This window comes from Helicoverpa zea, chromosome 11 (assembly GCF_022581195.2).
Source record: "Helicoverpa zea isolate HzStark_Cry1AcR chromosome 11, ilHelZeax1.1, whole genome shotgun sequence".
Taxonomy (NCBI): Eukaryota; Metazoa; Arthropoda; class Insecta; order Lepidoptera; family Noctuidae; genus Helicoverpa; species Helicoverpa zea.
The window spans coordinates 9,221,862-9,242,492 of record NC_061462.1 but is presented as its reverse complement, the minus strand read 5'-3'; the positions used below and the strand labels follow the sequence as shown (position 1 = coordinate 9,242,492).

At 34.6% G+C, this 20,631-nt stretch overlaps 1 protein-coding gene across 1 annotated transcript; it reads left to right on the top strand.

Moving 5' to 3' along the window:
- The first annotated feature begins 1,848 nt into the window (after positions 1-1,848).
- On the top strand, positions 1,849-7,576 carry LOC124634725. The gene is made up of 4 exons (XM_047170386.1): positions 1,849-1,986; positions 6,495-6,716; positions 7,125-7,287; positions 7,492-7,576. The coding sequence occupies exons 1-4, from the start codon at positions 1,849-1,851 to the stop codon at positions 7,557-7,559; spliced, it is 591 nt and encodes a 196-aa protein (XP_047026342.1). The 3' UTR covers positions 7,560-7,576.
- The last annotated feature ends 13,055 nt before the right edge of the window (positions 7,577-20,631 follow it).

The window sequence follows — 20,631 nt, the reverse complement described above, 5'->3', positions numbered from 1 at the left end:
TCAAACAAACTGAAATCACTAATTCGATTTAACCATAATTCCAATTAACCACAATGCTGACACTAAATTCATTTAATCACATTCATCGATGCTAAAGTACCTACGAATTTAATTTACATAAAAAGCTATTCAAAATATGCTTAGCGTCTGTTTCAATTATAGCTTAATTGCATTGTCAGCGATTCAATTAAACGTTTATTGTTGGCTTACCGTAGATTTAAGGGTGTTTTCACACAATTTACATTGATGTACAGCGGAACGGAGGTTTGTCTCACGCCAGCCTTAATTCCGTGATAAACTGTAAGCTACAATATTTTACACTGATTTACGTTTTACGCTAAATACTTGAGCCCAACCGCTTAGGGGAACAATTATTTACATACATTACTCTGCGAGTTATAAGCGGAATAGCGCTATCAAGCGCTGTTTTTGCTTCAAAACCCCTTTTCGTAAACTAGGTCCATTCTAACAGACACGTTTGTTTAGCAAAAACGGATCCAGCCCCTTGTTGTCCTAACTGGCTAGCAAAAAAACTTTATTCGTTAGGCAATATAAACAAAAACCCGTAGTTTATGAAATACTAACAAATATGCCGTTGCAATTTTATTCCAGGAATCCGTTGTTGTGTTGTCGAACAGCACAACGGTTTTGTATGAAACTAGAAGTTGAATGCTCTAACAGTTTAATGGCTGAGTTGTTGGATGGAAGTAGGAATGTATAGACGTCATTACAACCCTTCGTTGTTAAGCTCAGTTATCAAGAGTATGCAGTATGAGTTTTACCTAATGGGTAAGGGTAAAAACAGTATGAAAAATATCTGTAGTTCATCTGTAAAGTCAAAGATATTGGTGACATTGCTTAAACCAAAATAAATTATACGAAATTATTTTTCAGCAATGCTTCAAGCATTTGTATAAAACCTGCGTGTCTTCTTTATTTAATTTCACTGTGCCAAAAATTGTTTTAATAGCAAATTGTACAAAAAATGATAAACCACTTTCTTCTTCATCAAAGCATGAAGTGTCAAAAAATATATGTTTAGAAGTAAACTCTTGCAGTGTATGCTCGCGATAAGCCTCGCGTGCTCATTTGATTTACTGGCACTCTCGGCAAACAACTTTAGCTTGCCCGGGTAAATTCACCTTCATGAGTTTTGTGACACAGGTGTCTCTCGCTTCTTTTCCACTATTTCTTACCGGATTTTGGAGAAAACTCCAACTAAAAATGTGATATTTTTCCTAAACACACATTTTGTTTGGTTCACGGTAAATCTGACTTGATATTAAAAAGTTGAAGAGTTTGTTTGTGTGTATGTTTGCTTTATCTGATTACTGAACCCATTTGAATCATTCTTTCAGTGTATTCGTGAGCGCATTTATCGAGGAAGGATCTATTTTTTATACGGTCACACAGGACGTGGGTGAAACCACTGGCAGAATCTAGTGTGGCATAAAATAGTACTGATTCATAAAGCTGCAGGTCACCTGTGTAAAACTAATGCTAAAATCAAATATGCATTTGTAATTTCCTTTAGTTAATTCAAACGCGAACTTGTTTGCTGTATCGTGATACCATGAAATTCAAATGTAAGTCTATGTACTGTGTCATAAATATTTCTCTTTACATCATAATTCAGTACTCAGAAATATTACTACAAAATAAACACAAACAATTTGCTGAGGCGGATAAGAATCTTCTTGGTTAATTTCTGTCTATGACACAAAAAATGAAACCATCTGTCAGAAACTTTATTTTTGCATTGTCACTTTATACTATTTTTACCGATTTTTACATTTTGTTTTCTAGTTTTTACAAATTTTTATAATTGAATTTTTAGTAGAAGTTTTTATGAGTGTTTTCTATAAAATGGATGTGATGTACGAAGATGACACTTTGGCTTTGATAGAGAAGATACCGGAGGCTCCGTCCTATTTGGACTGTGTGAATATACGATGCGGGGTGAAACTCATCGCCACCCTGGGAATTGTAAGTACATCTATTCTTTGATAATTTCGCCTTATCGTGAGACGTAATGTCTTTAGTAGAACAAAGGCTCGTTTTATAGCGTCCTTAGACTAGAATCTAGGACAATGGATAGCCTGGTAGCTGTGGAAATATTTTGTGTAGATTTTTTTATTAAGTATCTTATTTCCCCTTGTTAAGGTTTACTTTGTATCATCATCATTTGTCTTGCTTTGTCCCCATCTATGTTTCGGTCGGCTTCATGTCTAAATAGATGAAGCTGAGAACCAGTATTTTACTTGGAGCGACGGCCTATCTTACCTGCTCTACCTAGTTACCCGGGTAACTCGATACTCCGTTACACTGATTGTCAGATTTTGTGGCTTCACCTGGGGTTACCTGCCTGTAACGCCTGTAAAAGGTGTTCAAATTACAGCCGGGATTCACATATTTAACGCACTTTTCCAATCATTCCGCTTCGCAGCAAAACATATGAAACACGACATACAATTTTTTTAAAATTGTTAATAGCCCCTAGGGATTGAAAAGTAATTAAATTGTTTTGATCAGAAACAATTCCATCTTGTCCCCCTCTTTAGTCGAGTGAAGTAAACAATCATTTCAGCTTGATTGACACAAAAACAATGACAAAAGTATGGAAGAACAACAAAAATTACTTATATCGAAGTTTATAAAAATATGTCTAAGTTTCAATTGTTAAATTATACTTTTTATAAAGCTAAGCATTAAATTGTAGATCGGTATTTGTAACTGCGAAATATTATTCAAATATTTTTACCACAGCATCAGTGTAGTAACTTTATTTTGATATTTCAATACTTTTATTCAGAAATCTTGTAACTACGAAGATCATCCAATTAAAACTTATACAGTTCAGTTTCTAAAAATATTTCAAAACTTCTGATTTCCTAGAATACGGGATTTTTGGTGAAGGATGTCAATTTTGTAGAGAAAGATGTTCCGGTTTTACCCATTTCCCGAAGGAACAACCATCCGTGGCTTCGTAAAAAGTGTCCTATCCCAGGCTCTACACTGCCTGCACAGCAAAGTACCATGAAATCAGTTCAGTAGTAGGGCTTACAGACAGTCAGTTAATAGATAGGTATATTTAGACACACGGCAGTGTGTCCGCCAAGTTCGAGCAAAAAAGGCGACACACCGGCCGTGGGTTATATTACACGAACCATTTCGGGCCAAATTCGACCCCCCTGTAACTCAAAATCTATTTTATTTACGCATATCAAATTTCTAGTATCTGTTGAGACCCCCTCACTTATCTAAAATACAAAATTTCATTAATATACCTATTGTAGGTCTTGAGATATTGACGTCAGAAAATCGCTATTTTTACTATACACTCACTGACTGATTCACTTATTCACTGACTCACTCATCAAAAACCTAGACCACTTCCAATGGTCGTATTGACTTGAAATTTGGCATGGAGGTAGGTCTTTATGTCAAGGTAAAGGGAAAAATCTGAAAATGGCCAAGTGTGAGTCGGTTTCAAAATAATGAAGGTGTTTTATACCCGGTGTAAATTTATACCCCTAAGGAACTAAAACGAACTAAATTTATCTATATTTATATAATATATCTTCGAATGGTACAAAGGTTTGTATTTAGTCAAAGTAAAGTAAAAATCTGAAAACGGCCAAGTGTGAATCACTTTCGAAAATAACGAATGTGTAACTTTGATCCACGAACATAATATATGATAACATGTCTTGTCAGTCAGTTGGTAAATCTAGACATAGTTAATCTAGTTCATTTCTTTGTAAGAAACATAGTGCATATTAAAAAATCTAAAAGATAGTATAAATGAGACATTTCTTTAACTAACTTCATCATAAGAAAAAAATAAAATAAACAACCTTACAAAAATAAATGAAATCCCACCCAAAACAAAAATGTGAAAGACTGCCAAGTTCGATAATATGGGAATGCTTCGCCTATAAAAGAAGTGAGATCTGAATAAGTACCAAGTTCCATACACATACCTCAGTTAAAAATAGTTACTTTTTAATGATGATTACTTGGCAAGTTTTAATAGAAAATTAAATACTTGATTCATTGCGTTTAGTAGGTTTATAACAAGGTGTATGAAAACTTGCCAAGTAACATCATTAAAAAGTAACTATTTTTAACTGAGGTATGTGTATGGAACTTGGTACTTATTCAGATCTCACTTCTTTTATAGGCGAAGCATTCCCATATTATCGAACTTGGCTGTCTTTCACATTTTTGTTTTGGGTGGGATAAGATTGACTGAAATTCAAAATAATTCAACGTTTATAGGAATAGAGATATCTTTTTTGTCAGTCTTGAGGTCTTGACTGAACAAGTATACCTTCGATAACAGAAAGAGAAGGTAGTTCTATTTTAAAATAGATATAAAATGTTTATTTCCACTGTCTAAGTTTCAGACTTAAAAAAACATAGATTGATCCACCTGATATGAATTTAACATGGAATATTAATTAGGTCCTAGTCTGTCTGACCTTACTGTAGACCAATGTAACTAATACATTATGAAAAGATAGTCTAAAATTGATATAATCTATCAATATAAATGTTCATAATTATTATTTAATATGAAAATATTGAGACTTACTAGTGTGAATATTATATTAAATTGAAATTTAATTCGGCATGTTGTACTAAATCTAATATTATGGTATTATCAATTTGTTAAATGTAATAATGTTTATTTTGCAAATGGTTTGAAACAAACCCATCATTTTTGTAATAAAGATTAGGTCGGTATTTCCTAACTCAGTTCCTCGAGAAGAAACTATGGTACATACTCGTGTCAAGTTCAGACATTATGTAACTACACCATTGGTGATTAAATTAAAAAAATCGAGTTCAATTATTTCACAATAAACATTTTGGCATTCACTCAAATAAAATGATAAATCATCACACCTCCAATTCCTTTATAAAGCAACAAATAACAATTCGGTAAACATATACACAATAAAATCGCGGTGTGATTATGCAAATATTATTCCAAATAATTAAAAGTCATGGTTCATTGAACTATCAAAATTATTAGAGCTTTCATTTACCGTCAAATTAATAACAATACGCAAATGCATACATTGTGTAGTTGACATCACTTAATTACTATTTTGAATAGACAACATTATAACTACGAATTTCTATTACGACGAGCCTATTGTGTATTTTTCAAAACAATTTGTTAACAGCAGTTTTGAAAAAAATAACAATCTCAAATCTCTATTCTTTTCAGCTATAATATTTATTTTAGTTTTTAACTTTTGACTTAGTGGCAACGACCGAGCTTTGAAACTACGATTCATGCATACGTTCCAAGTTTTCTGCAGCTACAAAGAAAATAACTTTGCTCAAACCAAAATGGCTATGAATGAAAAATTGTCGTTTCTTTTGTATGATCTTTGAAAGTAAATGGTCATGTATTGTTAGAACGCACGCATAAGAAATTGCCAATTTATTTTTCAGTATTTTTGCTAGTCGCTAAGATATTTATAGAATGTAATTTATCTTTTTATTTTATAAACAACACTTTTAAAAATTTGCTGTCGTGGAATACGAAGTGACTAGGATAGTACTTGATATATTTTCCACACAGTAAGTTTAGGACCACCAGAGGTTGAAAGAAACCTAGGAAAAAAGTTTAGTTAATTATACATAGCTAGCTATTTCACACTTCTTCACACCCACATACCCTGACAAACACTCCTTACAACCGCGTAAGAAGTACTTTACTTATTTCCTTTTTGACAAATTTATCTCAGGGTTTTTTCCTAAATATCATTTAATTGAAGCGTTTTGACATGAAAGTGTGACAGACAGACAGCGCTATTTTCCCATTTGTTATATTAGTCAGAATTAAATCAGCAGTCTTCACTACTCTGGTAAATCAAGCGAACACTAGTGGCTATCAGACTTCAGCCACGTAGCTCGCCCAGCCAATCGTAAAATTTGCTTTATATAGATTTTATATTTTAGTACGTTTGGTGTCATAGAACGACCTTCTATGGAATCCTGATGATAAACATTTTCAGGCTAACTTAACATTGGCTGTTTTTACAAATCCATTGTTGGGAACAAAGGCTGTATCAATACAAAATTCAAATTATTTTCGCAGATTCCAAAATTTCAATCACTAACCGTTTAAAATATTGGATATTTTTAAATATGCTATTCGACACTCTGACTAAAACTTTCCTAAAAACATAAACAAAAAGTTAAGTTACAGCCTTTATATTTTGCCTCTCCTACAAGCCTCCTCTCACACGGAGAAGGATTAAGCGTTAATGACCACGCTTGCTCAATGTGGGTTGGTGATTTTAGGCTATATAGTTCATAGTCCAGGTTGCCTCGAGATGTTTTTCCTTCACCTTTTTTATCAGCCATTGGTATCTAAGTTACCTATACTTAGACACATAGCAACAAAACTTAACAAATCGTTAACAAATCTTAATGTGTTTATTTGCTTATACCGTGATGCTTATTTGTTTCAGTTCCTGGGGTTCACCTGCGCTGCCATGTTGCTGGTGAAGGACAGGAAGAATATGACGACCACCACGGTGATCTTAGTGGTGTTCCTGTCAATATTCATCATCGTCACTATCCTGTTTGTGTTGGCGTCCGTCTTGCTCCTAATGGCTGCCTTAGATGTGAGTAATATACTAATGTACAACAGCCACGGAGGAAGGACAGATAGCGGAGATGCCATGAGGAAGGTAGGTCAAGCAACGTACGATGATCAGTTACTAGAACTAACGAGATGTTTAAGTTCTTTGTCGTACCAATCTGTCAAAGATTAATTGGTATTTTTTTAATAATGGGCTGGTTTCATAAAAGGCGTGTAAGAGCGGAGCTAGTAACGTTCCTCGTCCCGAAACTTTCATAGGAGATTTTGCGTTATGACATCTCCGCTAGTCATGTTGTTGTAAAGTATAAGTTTGCCTAATCTAATTACCATCATTAGCCCGTTTCAATGCCTTGCTCGCCTTCCACAGATCTGAAAATTACTAAAATAACATTTACCTTGTCGTGGTCTCCACTTGAGAAATCTATTACTCCATAGCTTATAATAATCTTTGTCCTTTAGTGCTCATTGATCAAATGACCAAATGCTTTGGTTTCAGGAGAATCTCGACCTTATGTCGTATTATATATGGCTCAGTGTTGTGTACCTGTGTATACAGCTGGTACTGGCTATTATCATACCATTGGTGTTGATCGTGGAGGGACGTTACCCTATCAGTGTAGCACTGATCTGGATGGCCATCGTTCTGATCGTGGGTCTTGGTAAGTACTGACAGTAAATAAAGAAAATAGGAACGTCAAATGTTCCATTTATTTCCAAAGTCAAAGAAATCCCTTCAATCTAACAATCTATGCAACATTATACGTAGTTTTATGTTTGTTAAGAGTCCAAATGAAAATAAAAACATGCATACATTAAATATGGATAATATTTCAACATGGTAACAATATATTTCTTTGTTTCAGGATGGACACATTTCATATCTATGGTCAGTTCGTACAGGATGAGCCTTCTAAGCATAGATGAGTATTAAAAAACCATACATCAAAATATTTTGGTTTTATTTATCCTTCAAGCAGACATTAGTATGTTTATACGTAGGTACATCAAAATTTCCCACCATAAAAGTTATTTTTACACACCAAACACTGTAAATTTTCCAGTTTTCCTTAAACCACACACACAAAAAATGCAACAGCGACCCATATTTTTTCCCTCAAATGTAAGAAGTGCTTTACGGGCCGGATAAGTTGAGCCAATGTTGTGATAAGATATATTATCGAGCGGTGCCCCCACTCCTGACAGATCGCCACCTTCGTCAAGTGCTTATTGGCTGAAGCTGAGATACTCTCCCGAAGCGCCCGATTGAGAAAAGGAAAAAATAGCATTTATTTTTTTAGGAATTTTGTAGTCGCTCTTTTGGAGATGATTTCAACGTGAGTTTTAACTATTGTGGAAAGTTTTGAATGTGTTTACTAAAACACATCAAAAGGACCGTAACGGAATAAAAATATATTCTTCAAAATAATTTCAAAGGAACTTTTGCAGTAGGTACACACACATTTTAGATATACCTCATTGAAAACCCAGTTTGAGTTGACATCAACAAGTCTATAAAATGTTGCCATACAAAATCTGAATAACGTTACATAATTTTATAAAAATACATTTTTTCCTTGGACCACTAACCAAAGCGGAGTCCACTATAGCATGTGGATTTTCAGGAATCCCGTGGGACGTAGCCCGGCTTATTTATATATTCCTGATTAAAGAGAGACCGAGGACCGAGTGTATGGTAAACAGCACTGTTTTATTTACCACTTTATCTAGTTTATTTCACTTAAATATTTAATGCTCACTATTTCTGAACGATTGTACAGAACAATTTAAATAAGATTAAATGTTTTTGAACTCGTGTTTGTAGGATTAACGAGTAATTAGGTAAGTTTTAAGCTGAAAAAGATTATTCGTGAATAAAATATCGAAGCCTGATTAATTAATCTGATAGCTGATAGTTAAATTGTAAAAAAATATATCTAGATATTAAAATGTTCTTTAAAAGCCTCAGCCAACAAAACATTTAATTTTCTTTCACAAAAGACTGTGTACAAAAAATATACTTAGGGATTAAGAGTGCTTCTAATAACTAACACTATTACAAAGCTTCGTAGACTCTAAATGATTTATAAATTTTTAATCAGTATTCATGTTTTGCTGTGATTTATTATTTATAACTTTATTTAGTCGCAGACGCAATTATTCTTTTTGAATTCAAAAATGGACGTAGTTATGCAGAAACGATCCAACCCACTGTACGCGTAAATGCTTATATCTCAAATTAAACTTGAATTTGAGATATAAGCATTTACGCGTTTCAGTTGTATTCTTTTTTATTCTAACTAGTAAAGGTACTAGAGGTTTTATTGTTGAATTATATTGAGTTTAGATAACCAGATGCTAAATTTTAGGCTGTTCAATCACAATAACTCGATTTCGGGTGACTTGTGGGTTGGAACGTTTCTGCATAACTACGTCCAAATATGAAAGGTGACCGTAGTAATAAAAGCTGGATTAATATTAAGGGATTTTGTTTACTTATTGGTAAGGCTGTGTTAGACAGCTTTAAACGATTTTGTGAAAAATCGATTTACACCTTGTTGTTATTGTTAGTCTGGCAATAGTCTGGCAAATATACCGATATGTAATTATAAACACACGAAAGCCTTATGAAACCTAAGCTCACAAAATTACAATTTAAGTACTTATTGAGCAGATTTATGTGTAACAAGGAAGGTAAACATTCTCCTCGATAATAACGAAGGAAGTTGTTAGTTAAATGAGTCGTCAACGGTATCAATTCCATTCCATTTAATGATAACAATTTGTTGCGTTGGCGTGCCAATACGCTTAGGGCTGTATCGGATACAAAAGCTAAATAAGGAATAATATAGGACCTTCTTTATAAACAATGTGACCATTATTGAAGTGTCTAGGAATTATAAGAAAGTGCAGTTCTCGCCAAACTTAATGGCGACTCGCATCTAACTTCAAAGCATAGGTATGCTGTGGCTGAATCTTCTCGCGCACCTATTTAGCCAGCTGATAATCCGAGCGGTCATAAACTTAGGCGAAAAATATTCCACATCAGGTAAAGTTCATCCGAAGTACATAGTGTTAACTCAACTCTTAATATTCCTGTATTCATGATAATTGTAAGTAATTATTTTTACTCTGCTATTTGCATTTGAGTTCTATCTTTTGTACAAGTAGGTTAATTATTGTGTTTTTCTATACGAAATCAGGACATAAGACCATAAAAATAAAACCATGGAACCATTTCGTGTTTAAAAAAAAGTCCTTGTATGTCATTGTTGACAACGAACACACATTGTACATGTAAAAGGATTGGTGGTAATACAATATATTTACCTACACATTTGAGTTTTAAATAAAATTCTGGATGTGTTTTTCAACGTGTATTTTGTTACGTATCTGTTCCTATTTCGAAATGCTTTTAAAGAGGGGTGCTGTATTTAGCAGCCATATAAATGTCACTGGTTCCCAATATCGGAAAATGTCAGTATTTATCAACTCGAACAACCTTTACCATGAAAAGAGACACGTGTTATTATTGGAAAAAAAACCTGTTACTCCATTTGAAAATGATTTGAAACATTTTATGTAGATATTAGTTTTTTGGCAAGTTCTCCGTCGTTATTATACAAATGCCAGGATAGTACTAATCCATTTATTTTCAGCTTATTATTTTATAAGAAACATGCTCTAAACTTCTTAAGCTGAAAATAAGATATGGGTTGTTGTTATATGTTGGATTGAAATACATAAAGTTTTATTCGTAACTTTCTTTTTTAATGCGTAGTAGAGGAACTGCAGCATATTTGGAATACTGCAGGTAACTTGGAATACTTCGATATCTAAATATATATAAACGCCATCTGAGTTTTTATGCCGTAAACATAACGTCAAACGATACACAAAGCCATACAGCATTAAAAACAGGACGCTATCTTGACATTTCGGCTACCAGCCCCCAGCGAACGAGAAGCCTGATTTGAAAACTTTTTCGGTAAGAATGCAATCAGTGGTAATCATTTGCTGTAATACTCTAAATCTTTATTGTAATTATTTTAATTGCGGAGTGACCTTGTTAGTTTAAGATATTACTATGATTTTGTGAATATTTCTAGAATTAAAAATTTGACATGCAACTTTAAGTTAAGTTGGCGTGTTGTTAATTTGGAATACCGTGTTTTTTTTGCTTTTCAGTTTTTTGGGAGTCGGTTTTATTTTTTTGTAAAAGTTTCTTTTTTTGTAAAGAGCCAATGACTATAAAACATTTAGAATTCTATTAGTTTCTAAGAAAAAGTGTTTCTAAAAAAAAATGAATATAATTTGGAATACTATATTCCAAATTATCTGCACCCTAAGTCAAATCACGTTTTTGGAGTATTTTTAGTTTGATAGGCATTTTGATAATATATCTGGTATTTTTTATATTTGATTGTTCTCATTATTAAAGTTTAATATTTTGACAATAATTTAATGTATTTTTTATTGAGCTATCCCGTTTCTCCTTCAATTTATTTTCAAAAAACAAACTGGTATTCCAAATATGCTTCACTTCCTCTAATATAACTGCCTCATTGGTCTAGTTGTCGCATAGTGCGACTGCTATGCACGAGGTCTGGGCTTCTATTCAAAATCCGTTTACGAGCCGAAATCGCTTTGTGGGTTTTAGAAACTTTCACAAGGCACCCCGGAGCTTGGAAATTGATGATTGCTACAAGTAAATGTCGATCCTGCGCCTGATCTCTCTGCGATCGGATTGCCGTCTCATCGGGCTGTCAGAGTGAAGGAATAGGGAGTGCATTTGTGTCTGCTCAAATGCTTGTGCGCTATAATAAGTCCCGCGCAGTTGTCTGATCTCCCTGTGTGAATATATGTCGATACTAGCTTCGGCCAGCAGCTTCGCCCGCGTAGTGTGTTGATAAAAAGTAGCCTATGTGTTAATCCAGGGTATCACCTACCTACATACCAAATTTTAATCAAATCGGTCCAGCCGTTTTTGCGTGATTGAATAACAAACATACATCCATACATTCTTACAAACTTTCACATTTATAATATAAGTAGGAAGTAGGATTTGGCTAGGATGCCATTATACAAAACTCATTTGAAACTGTGTTTGCCAACTCAAATAGTGGCAACCCTGTATCACAAGATATGTGGTAGCGTGACGTTAAAGTTATTTGTTGTCATTGTCATTAATTAAGCAGTGTTCACTATCTTCGAAGGCATACTTATCATTATTTAGATACGCGGGATTAAAATCCTGGGTTACGTATCACCTAATACTATGTGTTCAATTGTTTTGAGACTGTTGGAAGTAAATGAGACGTGTATTTGTGTATCTACACTTATATTACTTGGATATACTGAAAAAAACGGTGGATAGATTGTGTGAAAGTCAACGTGGCTAGAAATAAGTACAAGTAAAGAATAAGTAGTATACAAGTAACACTTGTGAAATTACGGTAGACATAAGAGTATAGAAGAAGAAAACATGGTGACCCGATCAAAAATAAAATGGTGATGATCTACACTCATATTAGCTCGATAGCGCTTTCACACTAGCGGATTTTATCGCGCCATCACAGACTTCATCTTTCAAACTAGTTATTGTCACTTGTTTCCTGTAGCGCGTAAGATCCGTGCGTTGTCGCTCGGAAAATACGCTAGTGAGAAAGTGCTGTAACCATGAAGCCACACCACATCAGTCAACCTATAGCCAACCATATGTAAACTCATTTCCAAGTTCAAAATTTTCGCTTCGATAGCAATTACCTATTGTAGCGTATTACTGAACTGTTATTTCACCTTGTTCGAGGCAGCTTCAAACGAAAGGAAACTTAGGTATATCAGTCATTGTACATTATTGTATTCTATCAAGTAATTCTGAGTACGGCTTGGGGAACGTAAGTACGAGTACGTACTATCCTGTTTAAGACCAAGTACTGGTTGTAACTGGTTTCAGGCGGTAGCGACGGCGTGGAGCTCAGTACTGCAAAATTTTATATTATTATGATTTATTGAAATACTTGGGCTCGGGTTGGACTACTCCATTTGAGTAACATAAGTTTGCGGCGCCTTACACCTGTGGCTGAATTCGAAATGACCCGATATTTATGAAATTTTGATGTGCTATAAACACATAGGGATATGTAATTCTCAATTTCCTTTAGCTACATATGTTTTTGAAAATCAAATAGTAGTGAAAACATGTGGGCTCAGGTGAATTTTCAAGCGGTTTTAGTGTGCCAGTTCGCTCTTTTATACCCCATACCACAACCTTAAAATGTACGTTAGACAATGTGTTTGCGAATAATTAAATTGTGGCTTGTAAGCTGTGTGGGGCGAATGACGATCTTCACCGAAAGGGATACTGGAGAGATTGAATCGAGATTATGTGTAAATTGTCCCGCGTGTATCTATGTTATTCTTTTATTCATTATGTATGTGGTGATTTTGCTCTTAACGAAAAACGATTTTTCTATCCTAAATTGCATATCATCAAAAATTCTGGATCGGTATCCATCATTTAGGACAATGCAAATAAATCATTTCCATTTAATAATAACATGTAGGCATGATAACATGTAGGCATGTTATCAATCTACAAGTTACAAGCAAACCCGTGTTATTAATATTAAGACGCCAATCCGATTGTATAGCCGCATAAATTAATTTGATCAATAACTGTCGGCCGTCTCCATTACTTATGCACGGATCGCCACGTCTAAAGGTAGGCTCCCGAAACAGGCGTATAAATATGCTATAATGCGTATAGTATGCTAAACTGCACTTTTTAAAAGTCAAAATTTACAAAAGACAGCCTCCAAAACGCCCACCCTTCACCACTTACTATGTGTTTTTACTGGGAAGAAGAAGTGGCGCAATAAAATTCTCAGCAACTTTCTATCTGTAGGTTAGAAGAACCTTTCAACAATATTTTCTTATCCAATGGTGAACAGCTTGGTACGGCAGTATGATTATAAGTCAATTTTAATCATAATCCTTTTAAAACTCTCGTGTAATGTCAACGATATTTTTATATCTTGTCATAAGACAATTTTCAAGGAAATTCCTTTCAAAGGAAAATAAGTTGAAAAACAACTTCGTAGTATGCAAAGCCACTGGATTGCTTGTTAATTCTATACGAGATTCAACCTGTAAAAAATATCCAGATAAGGTAACTTTGATGAAATGTTTTTCCATTATAAAATGTAAACTTTGAAGAGTTACCGAAGCCTGCTCGGAATATCGCAAATATTTTTGCTATCCAAAGAAATAATGAGATTCGTTCATAGAGATTTGAGATTACTTTGCATTTTTCTTTATCCAATACAAGTTTATATTGGAAGTTTTATTCATAATAGTCACGGGATTCTTTACGGAGCGAGGGTAATTTTGAGCCTTTTATATTTTTGAATTGCGTTCTTTTTATGTTGTAGGTAGCTAAAATATTTATTTCACTACTTTTTGTACTAACATTCTGGAGAGGATGATAATCAAAATCTAGAAATTGGTATTTTATTGCGATAAAATTGCAAAGGTAAGGTACTTATAATTGCTTATAACCTTCTATTATTTAATAAGAATTTGTAATAATTCTAAAGTTACTTTTTCTATTATTTTAATAAGTCTATAGCTATAAATCTGTTCTATAGTTAGGCACTACCAATAATATCAAACACTTGTAATACATATCTCATATTTTTTATCATTATTTATATTGCATGCTATTCATATTGACCTTTAAATGTCATGTTGATCTGCATTATTGAACGAGTCTATTATAATCTGCATGTTCATCAAAATTATGCATCGTGAATATTAATTATGCCTTGTTTTGCTGATCAGTCAATTTGTGTAGCGCTACAGTTTGTATTTATGTACCGTTCAGTGAATTGATGTGATTGATGCTTCACTGGTTTAATGGTTCACTAATATGGATAGAACATTAATCAACCTCCATGCAAAAATTTATTGTTAGTTTTTCTGCACAACATTAAGTAGGTATACAATTCTTTGCTGACCTACGTTCAAATGAATGGATAGATATAATAAACTTAACAGCTGGTATCCATGCAATGTAACAGAACCCTTATCTAAAATTTCATAGCTCTGAGTATCTCCAGAAAAAATCAGGATACCTTAAATCAAGGTAGCTAATATCAAACATCAGCAAAAAAAACTATTTTTCCACGTCTCCCAGTATTATAAAAATAGAATTAAGAAAGCCCTTTGCTTGCACAACTCAGGTTACGGCCCTTCGTAGGCGTTATATCGAAAATTATTTGAATTAATTCCGCATTTTACTGCGTAATAAAATTTGTACTTTGCGCTCACATCCCTGAGTTCAGTACGTCGTTAATATCATTTTCTCTGGCGCGAACAGAATATTTTTAGTACTTAGGCGATTATCACACTGCCCCGCATGATGCAGCGTAGTGCGTGGATGCGTTTTTTTCCGTTGTATGGAAATATCTCCGTTTGTATGGAAAACACGCATAGTCCAACACACTGAAAATGCATCCACGCGCGTTCATGCGGATCACGCACATACATGCGGAGAAACACGCACCCCCGCGCGTAGGTGCGGGGCGAGACGCAAGGTATGGCACACTGAATCCCGCAATGCCGCGCGTGATTTTGAATGGGCGTGACGTGTATATTTGGAAATGGAACTCGCTGTACGTGAATTTACAAAACGCACCTACGCGCGTGAGTGCGTGAAAAACCCGCACGATGATGCAGATCTGCACTCCCGCAGGAACGCGCGTAGGTGCGTCGACACGCAAGATGCAGCGTGATGCGGGGCAGTGTGAAGATCACCTAACATAAGTGTCGCTGAAGACATAAAGTAAATATTTTATTATTAATAGGAATTTGTTTTTGTCGACATCGATTTAATTTGCAGTATTTATTGAGATTTTACAATCTCCGAAAGGGTTTAGAAAATGCGTGATCCATCAACGATCATACCTTCTCGTATTGGCCATAATTGAGATAAAAACCTATCACAAACTTATAACTATGTAGTTAAAGTTATTTTCAGCAAGAAGATAAAGCTTAAACTCACATTAACATACTAAAACACAGTAAGAACTAAATAAATAAAACATTATACAGTTGAATGACAAACGTATTTCACACAGAAACATTAATTTGAATGTTACGTACTCGCCGAGTACTGTTTACTTTATCATCATTTAGATAAACATACTACGTGATTCGCCGACAGACTAACTCAAACTACAGCCATTCAGTCGGGAGACAACTTGCGAGCACAAAGCCTGTAAAATAATTATGAAAGCACAAAGATAAAACAACAGGCAAGTCGCTTAAGTGCCCACGCATAACACACTATTTTATCCTTCACGGGCCGCGTTTAATTTAAAACTTTGTATGTGGGACTAATCTTGCCTCTCGTCAGGGGACCCCTGTCTCCGCTCGTCCCATTTCCAGGGTCAATGCATGGATAATGACCACGTTTTAGAATTACATTTTAACACGCACACAGGAAAAATCGCCGACCAGCGAATTAAGACCTGTTACCCTCCGGATTTCATTTCGTTTTTGATTGTGGAACGCTCAGGTCGGATTTAGCAAAGAGGTCTTAGTTGGCTGGTGATGCTGCTGTTTTAAAGGGCCATGGGTCAGCCTTACTTATTGTCTTCACAGGCGAATTAACGGCAATGTTTAATCCCAAAGTCTAACGTAATGAAGTGAACGACAATAGCTTTATGATGTCCTAATTTGGTTATGAATTTATTATAGTGAACGCCAGATTTAGGGGAATTAACTTGCTGTTTGTAAGACGCCGAATCTCTTCGTCTTCTTTGAATTTTATATTTACGTATTCATTAGGCAAAGTTCCTTATTTTACTTGTTGTTTTTACAACGTAATGTTTCAATTAACACCTAATCTGGAAGTCCATTTGTCATTAACGGGAGTCAATAAAATCCCAAAGATTATGAAGATATACTAAGGGGTTTTTTTGTTTTATAACGAAAATCAATTTCGGTCAGATGGATAGCAACTGCGCAACTAATAGAAAAAGGCAGATACGTCGAGATGAAATAAAATTTATTACGTTCTATAAGCCCTCGGGAAACTATTAGTTTGATTTCCACAAAAAGAAAATGGTCCCGTTATCAGGGGTACCCACTAGGTTGCCCTTAGAAAAGTCAGCAGAAATCCTTGGAGATAACTTTGCTCACCTACAAGTAAATCCAACGGTTCGAATGAGAAATACTAGGCGTTATTTACTAGTACGTATTTAATTTAATATTAGAATATATTTTTGGCAATATCGTTCATAAACAAAGGTATTAAGAATTGATATTGCATTAATAAATTGATGTTGTTCGTGACTGCACGATAGTGTGGATTTCAATAATACCTACATTATTATTTCACATAGCAAAATAATTTAAATAAACATGAATCATAGCTTTAAAGGGAATTATTATTTGACTGCTTAATACCTACCTATATCTATCAAATTTATATTCTAAAAAACAGTAATTAATTAGAAACTGTCAAATTATTTTAGTATTTATAATTATCTCGAAAATTCAGGCAAACTTTTAAATCCAGATTTAATTGAGTTGCTTAAGCTCATTCTGAGGCTTTATCTAAATTCGTAGAACGTTAGAACCTTTTATAGATTTTTATTTCACGAAAGCGGGTGAGCCTTAGTTGTGTGTATTTAATATTGTATGGACTGCATTTAATAACCTACATTATTTCTTTACAACATGGTTCTCACAAATGAACTTTGAAATTAAAGCAATCAATTTTATCAAGTCCGATACTTGCCATTGGAAAATAATTAAATCAAGTATTAAAAGCCAATCTGTAAATGCGTTCAGTTCCGCTTGGCGTGCTGTAAATAAAAATTGCCAATTCTGTTGTCGATTGTGCGATCCAAAAAGAGTTTTCGACAAAAAACGTAACCAACCACAGCGCTCGTGTTTAAACGTATCTGAAACTCTTTCAGCCGATTCTACCCAAGTGATGTTTTAATTATACGCCCCGTCGGTTACACATTTCGGTGTGAATATGTGTTTTATTTCTCCTTGTTTCGCATTAATTACTGGGTTCACGTGCCGTCTCGACCCTCCCCTTTCGTGTACAAAAACGAAAAGTTCCTCTCGCATTTTAGTCGGATTTAACAAGACCCGTACATATTGGAATTCGTCGGAATTCGAATTTCCAGACTACAGTCGAGCTTCGGCATTTACCGGAGATAGTTTTCTACCTTATATAAGAAGGATACTCTAACATTAACCTATATTCGTCTAGTTTTGTACTGAAGCGGCTGAAGCTCAAGGCTTCGTCGTAAAAAAGCCTGAACTGATAAAAAACGCTTGCAAAGAAAAAACTATTGATCTTACTTTGACATATTCTCAGACAAAATATCGAACAGCAGGTTCTATGTTGCTACCGAAATATTTTCTATCCAAACGTCTCAGTTGTGAACAGATTATTCCGATGCGGTATATTTTTACTATCAAAAATGATTTCATTTTTATTGTGTTTGATATAATAATACACTAGAAGAATGTAGCGACGAGTATATTATTATGATTTATCACATTGGTATATTAGGTTTCAGGGATTCAATAAAAGAATTAAATTCTCTTTCGCCTTATTCAGTAACAAATACCACGTTTTCCGTAATAAAACTCAGAGGGCCTACCATATATTTTGTTTAAGCCAAAGGTCCTGAACATCGGTCATTCAGAACCTTTGAGAACAACAACGCACATAAAACAGCGTTAATAATTTAGATAAAGACTTCGCCGTGATTCAGTACTGTGTAAAATAAAAGCCCAATTTCAAGGGCTGAGTCGTAAATCAGTACAATCTCAACAACTGTCTTCTGTCATGATTCTGTCGCTAAACAAAAGGTAAGTGTCCCACACAAAGGCTACTGAATGCGGCGACGAAGCGAAACACCCGCGGTGTTAGGGCTGCCATAAGCGGCGCTCCATGAAACTAATTGCCTATTAAAGAGGATACAGCCAATCCACTTGTCGTAAAACCGTGATAGAAAGCCATGCGATATGCAGATAACACGCTTGACTTGCATGAATTTCCAAAATGTATGTAGAATTAAGCGTCTAGGTATAAATTTAGGGTTGCTACCGTCGTACCCTTTTCAAGTAACTGTTGCTTTTGTGTGTACATGAACTAAGCTAGGTAGGTTATTACTGTCATAATAATCAGACATCTCCCTTCCGTCCCCAAACGTTAATTAAGCTCTGGATTACGAAACCATTTTCTTTTACATCATTTTTGCACAGTAAATAATAAATTATTTTCTTTAGCTAATTTCATACCTACTTTTATATTTAAGTATAACATAATTGTCTACATCAACATGGAATTTTAAAACTTTTACATCTACATATGTAGGTACCATAAAGAAATCAAACCAACTGATTACTCTCACAAAACTTCGATCGACACTACCAAAACACATTTAAAATGAAATACCTAAATAAAAACTTGGGTACCGTGTTCATTAGTTGCAAAGTACCAGGCAGCCCTGTTCGAAGCAAATCGAGCGTAGATGGTATCGCGTCGGCCGGAGCGGGTCATTAAAATGAAATTTGCTCCCATATTAGGTTGGAACGATATAGCACGCCGATGCAACGCTAACGTGGTGTGCACATGCAGGTGCTGTGCCGATATTAGGCCTCTATTATGCCTTCTATTTATATAAATTTTGCGGAATATGCTGACAGTGTGAACTAGCTTTGTTTGTATATTTGATTTGAATTAGCGCTTTGTAGAACTAGAGTGCAGTTTCAAGCACTGTCGGGGTTTTAATTTTATGGCAAGTTATTTTAATTTTAAGGAAGTTTTTCAATTGAGGTCCTTGATTTGCTTGGTGTGGCAGTAATATAAAAATTATCAGGGCGGTACGTGCAGTAGTTCCTACGGGACGCGGGTGAAACAGGCTAGTACAAAAATGTACTCTACCTAAAATTAAATGAGTATATGTTACATAATATTCTGAAAATGCCATGTATAACTGTAAGCTTTTCTAGGAAAAGGATAATCAATAACTTTAAATACGAGCTCGCAATACCGAACAACAGTATTTTGATCCACATAGCAATATTCATGGAAACCGCAATAATACCGGTGTGGACATAAATCTCAGTTTTCAATATTCAGTTATTCAAATACACGGATACATTTTCTATCGGATTAAACTACATGAACCTTTAAAGCTTTGTGTTTCATATATTTCGATATTGGTTACTAAATTAGTGAATCTCACTGACTGAAATATCTATATTTTGATATAATATAGTCCCCACCTACCATATTACAACATGGTACTAAAATAATACATGTACTTACATAAATAGAGAAGACAAAAACATAGCAAGATAAAAATATCCTTGTGTCTTTTATCCATGGAAAAAAAAACAGAAAAAAATCGGAGACCAACATTGAGGAGAGGTATAAAATATTAAAATTCCTCATTATACTAATGAGTAGGTACATCACAAAGAACCATTCAACAAGGGACTAACTACCATCCACTACATGGTCCAATGCCAGTCACTTTCAGAACGTGGTCCAAATCCCCGATTAACAAGAAAAGGAGGTTTTGCTGTCCCTTATCTCTTCAGAGGCTTAACACAAACCCTGGCTAATTTGTATACAGTTCTAATGCTGTGTCTTCACTGTATTACATCTCTGTGGCCGCGATAAACAAGATTCATTATATCATTAGTAGCTGATAACAGTCGTGTTTTGTCTTTTGTGGTGATGTTCTGAGCTAGATCTGTTTAAACATGTAATAGTAAATGGTCCGTGGTTTCAGATGTATACTCGTATTTGAGACGGTATTGTAGGTATATCGACTGCAAGCAAGCAATACCTCCTATCTGACATTTTTGTTTCAAAAAACTTGTATCTACCATAAACTACCTTTAGATTCAAAATAAAAACAAAAAACTTTATTAATCAATACTATGCTTAGAAAAAAGAAAAC

What these genes read in the sequence shown, in the direction of transcription:
- LOC124634725 (XM_047170386.1), top strand. Translation starts at nt 1,849, where the DNA reads ATGAGTGTTTTCTATAAAATGGATGTGATGTACGAAGATGACACTTTG. An exon ending in TCATCGCCACCCTGGGAATT is followed by an intron (nt 1,987 to 6,494) that starts GTAAGTACATCT and finishes TATTTGTTTCAG; the next exon opens with TTCCTGGGGTTCACCTGCGC. An exon ending in GCGGAGATGCCATGAGGAAG is followed by an intron (nt 6,717 to 7,124) that starts GTAGGTCAAGCA and finishes CTTTGGTTTCAG; the next exon opens with GAGAATCTCGACCTTATGTC.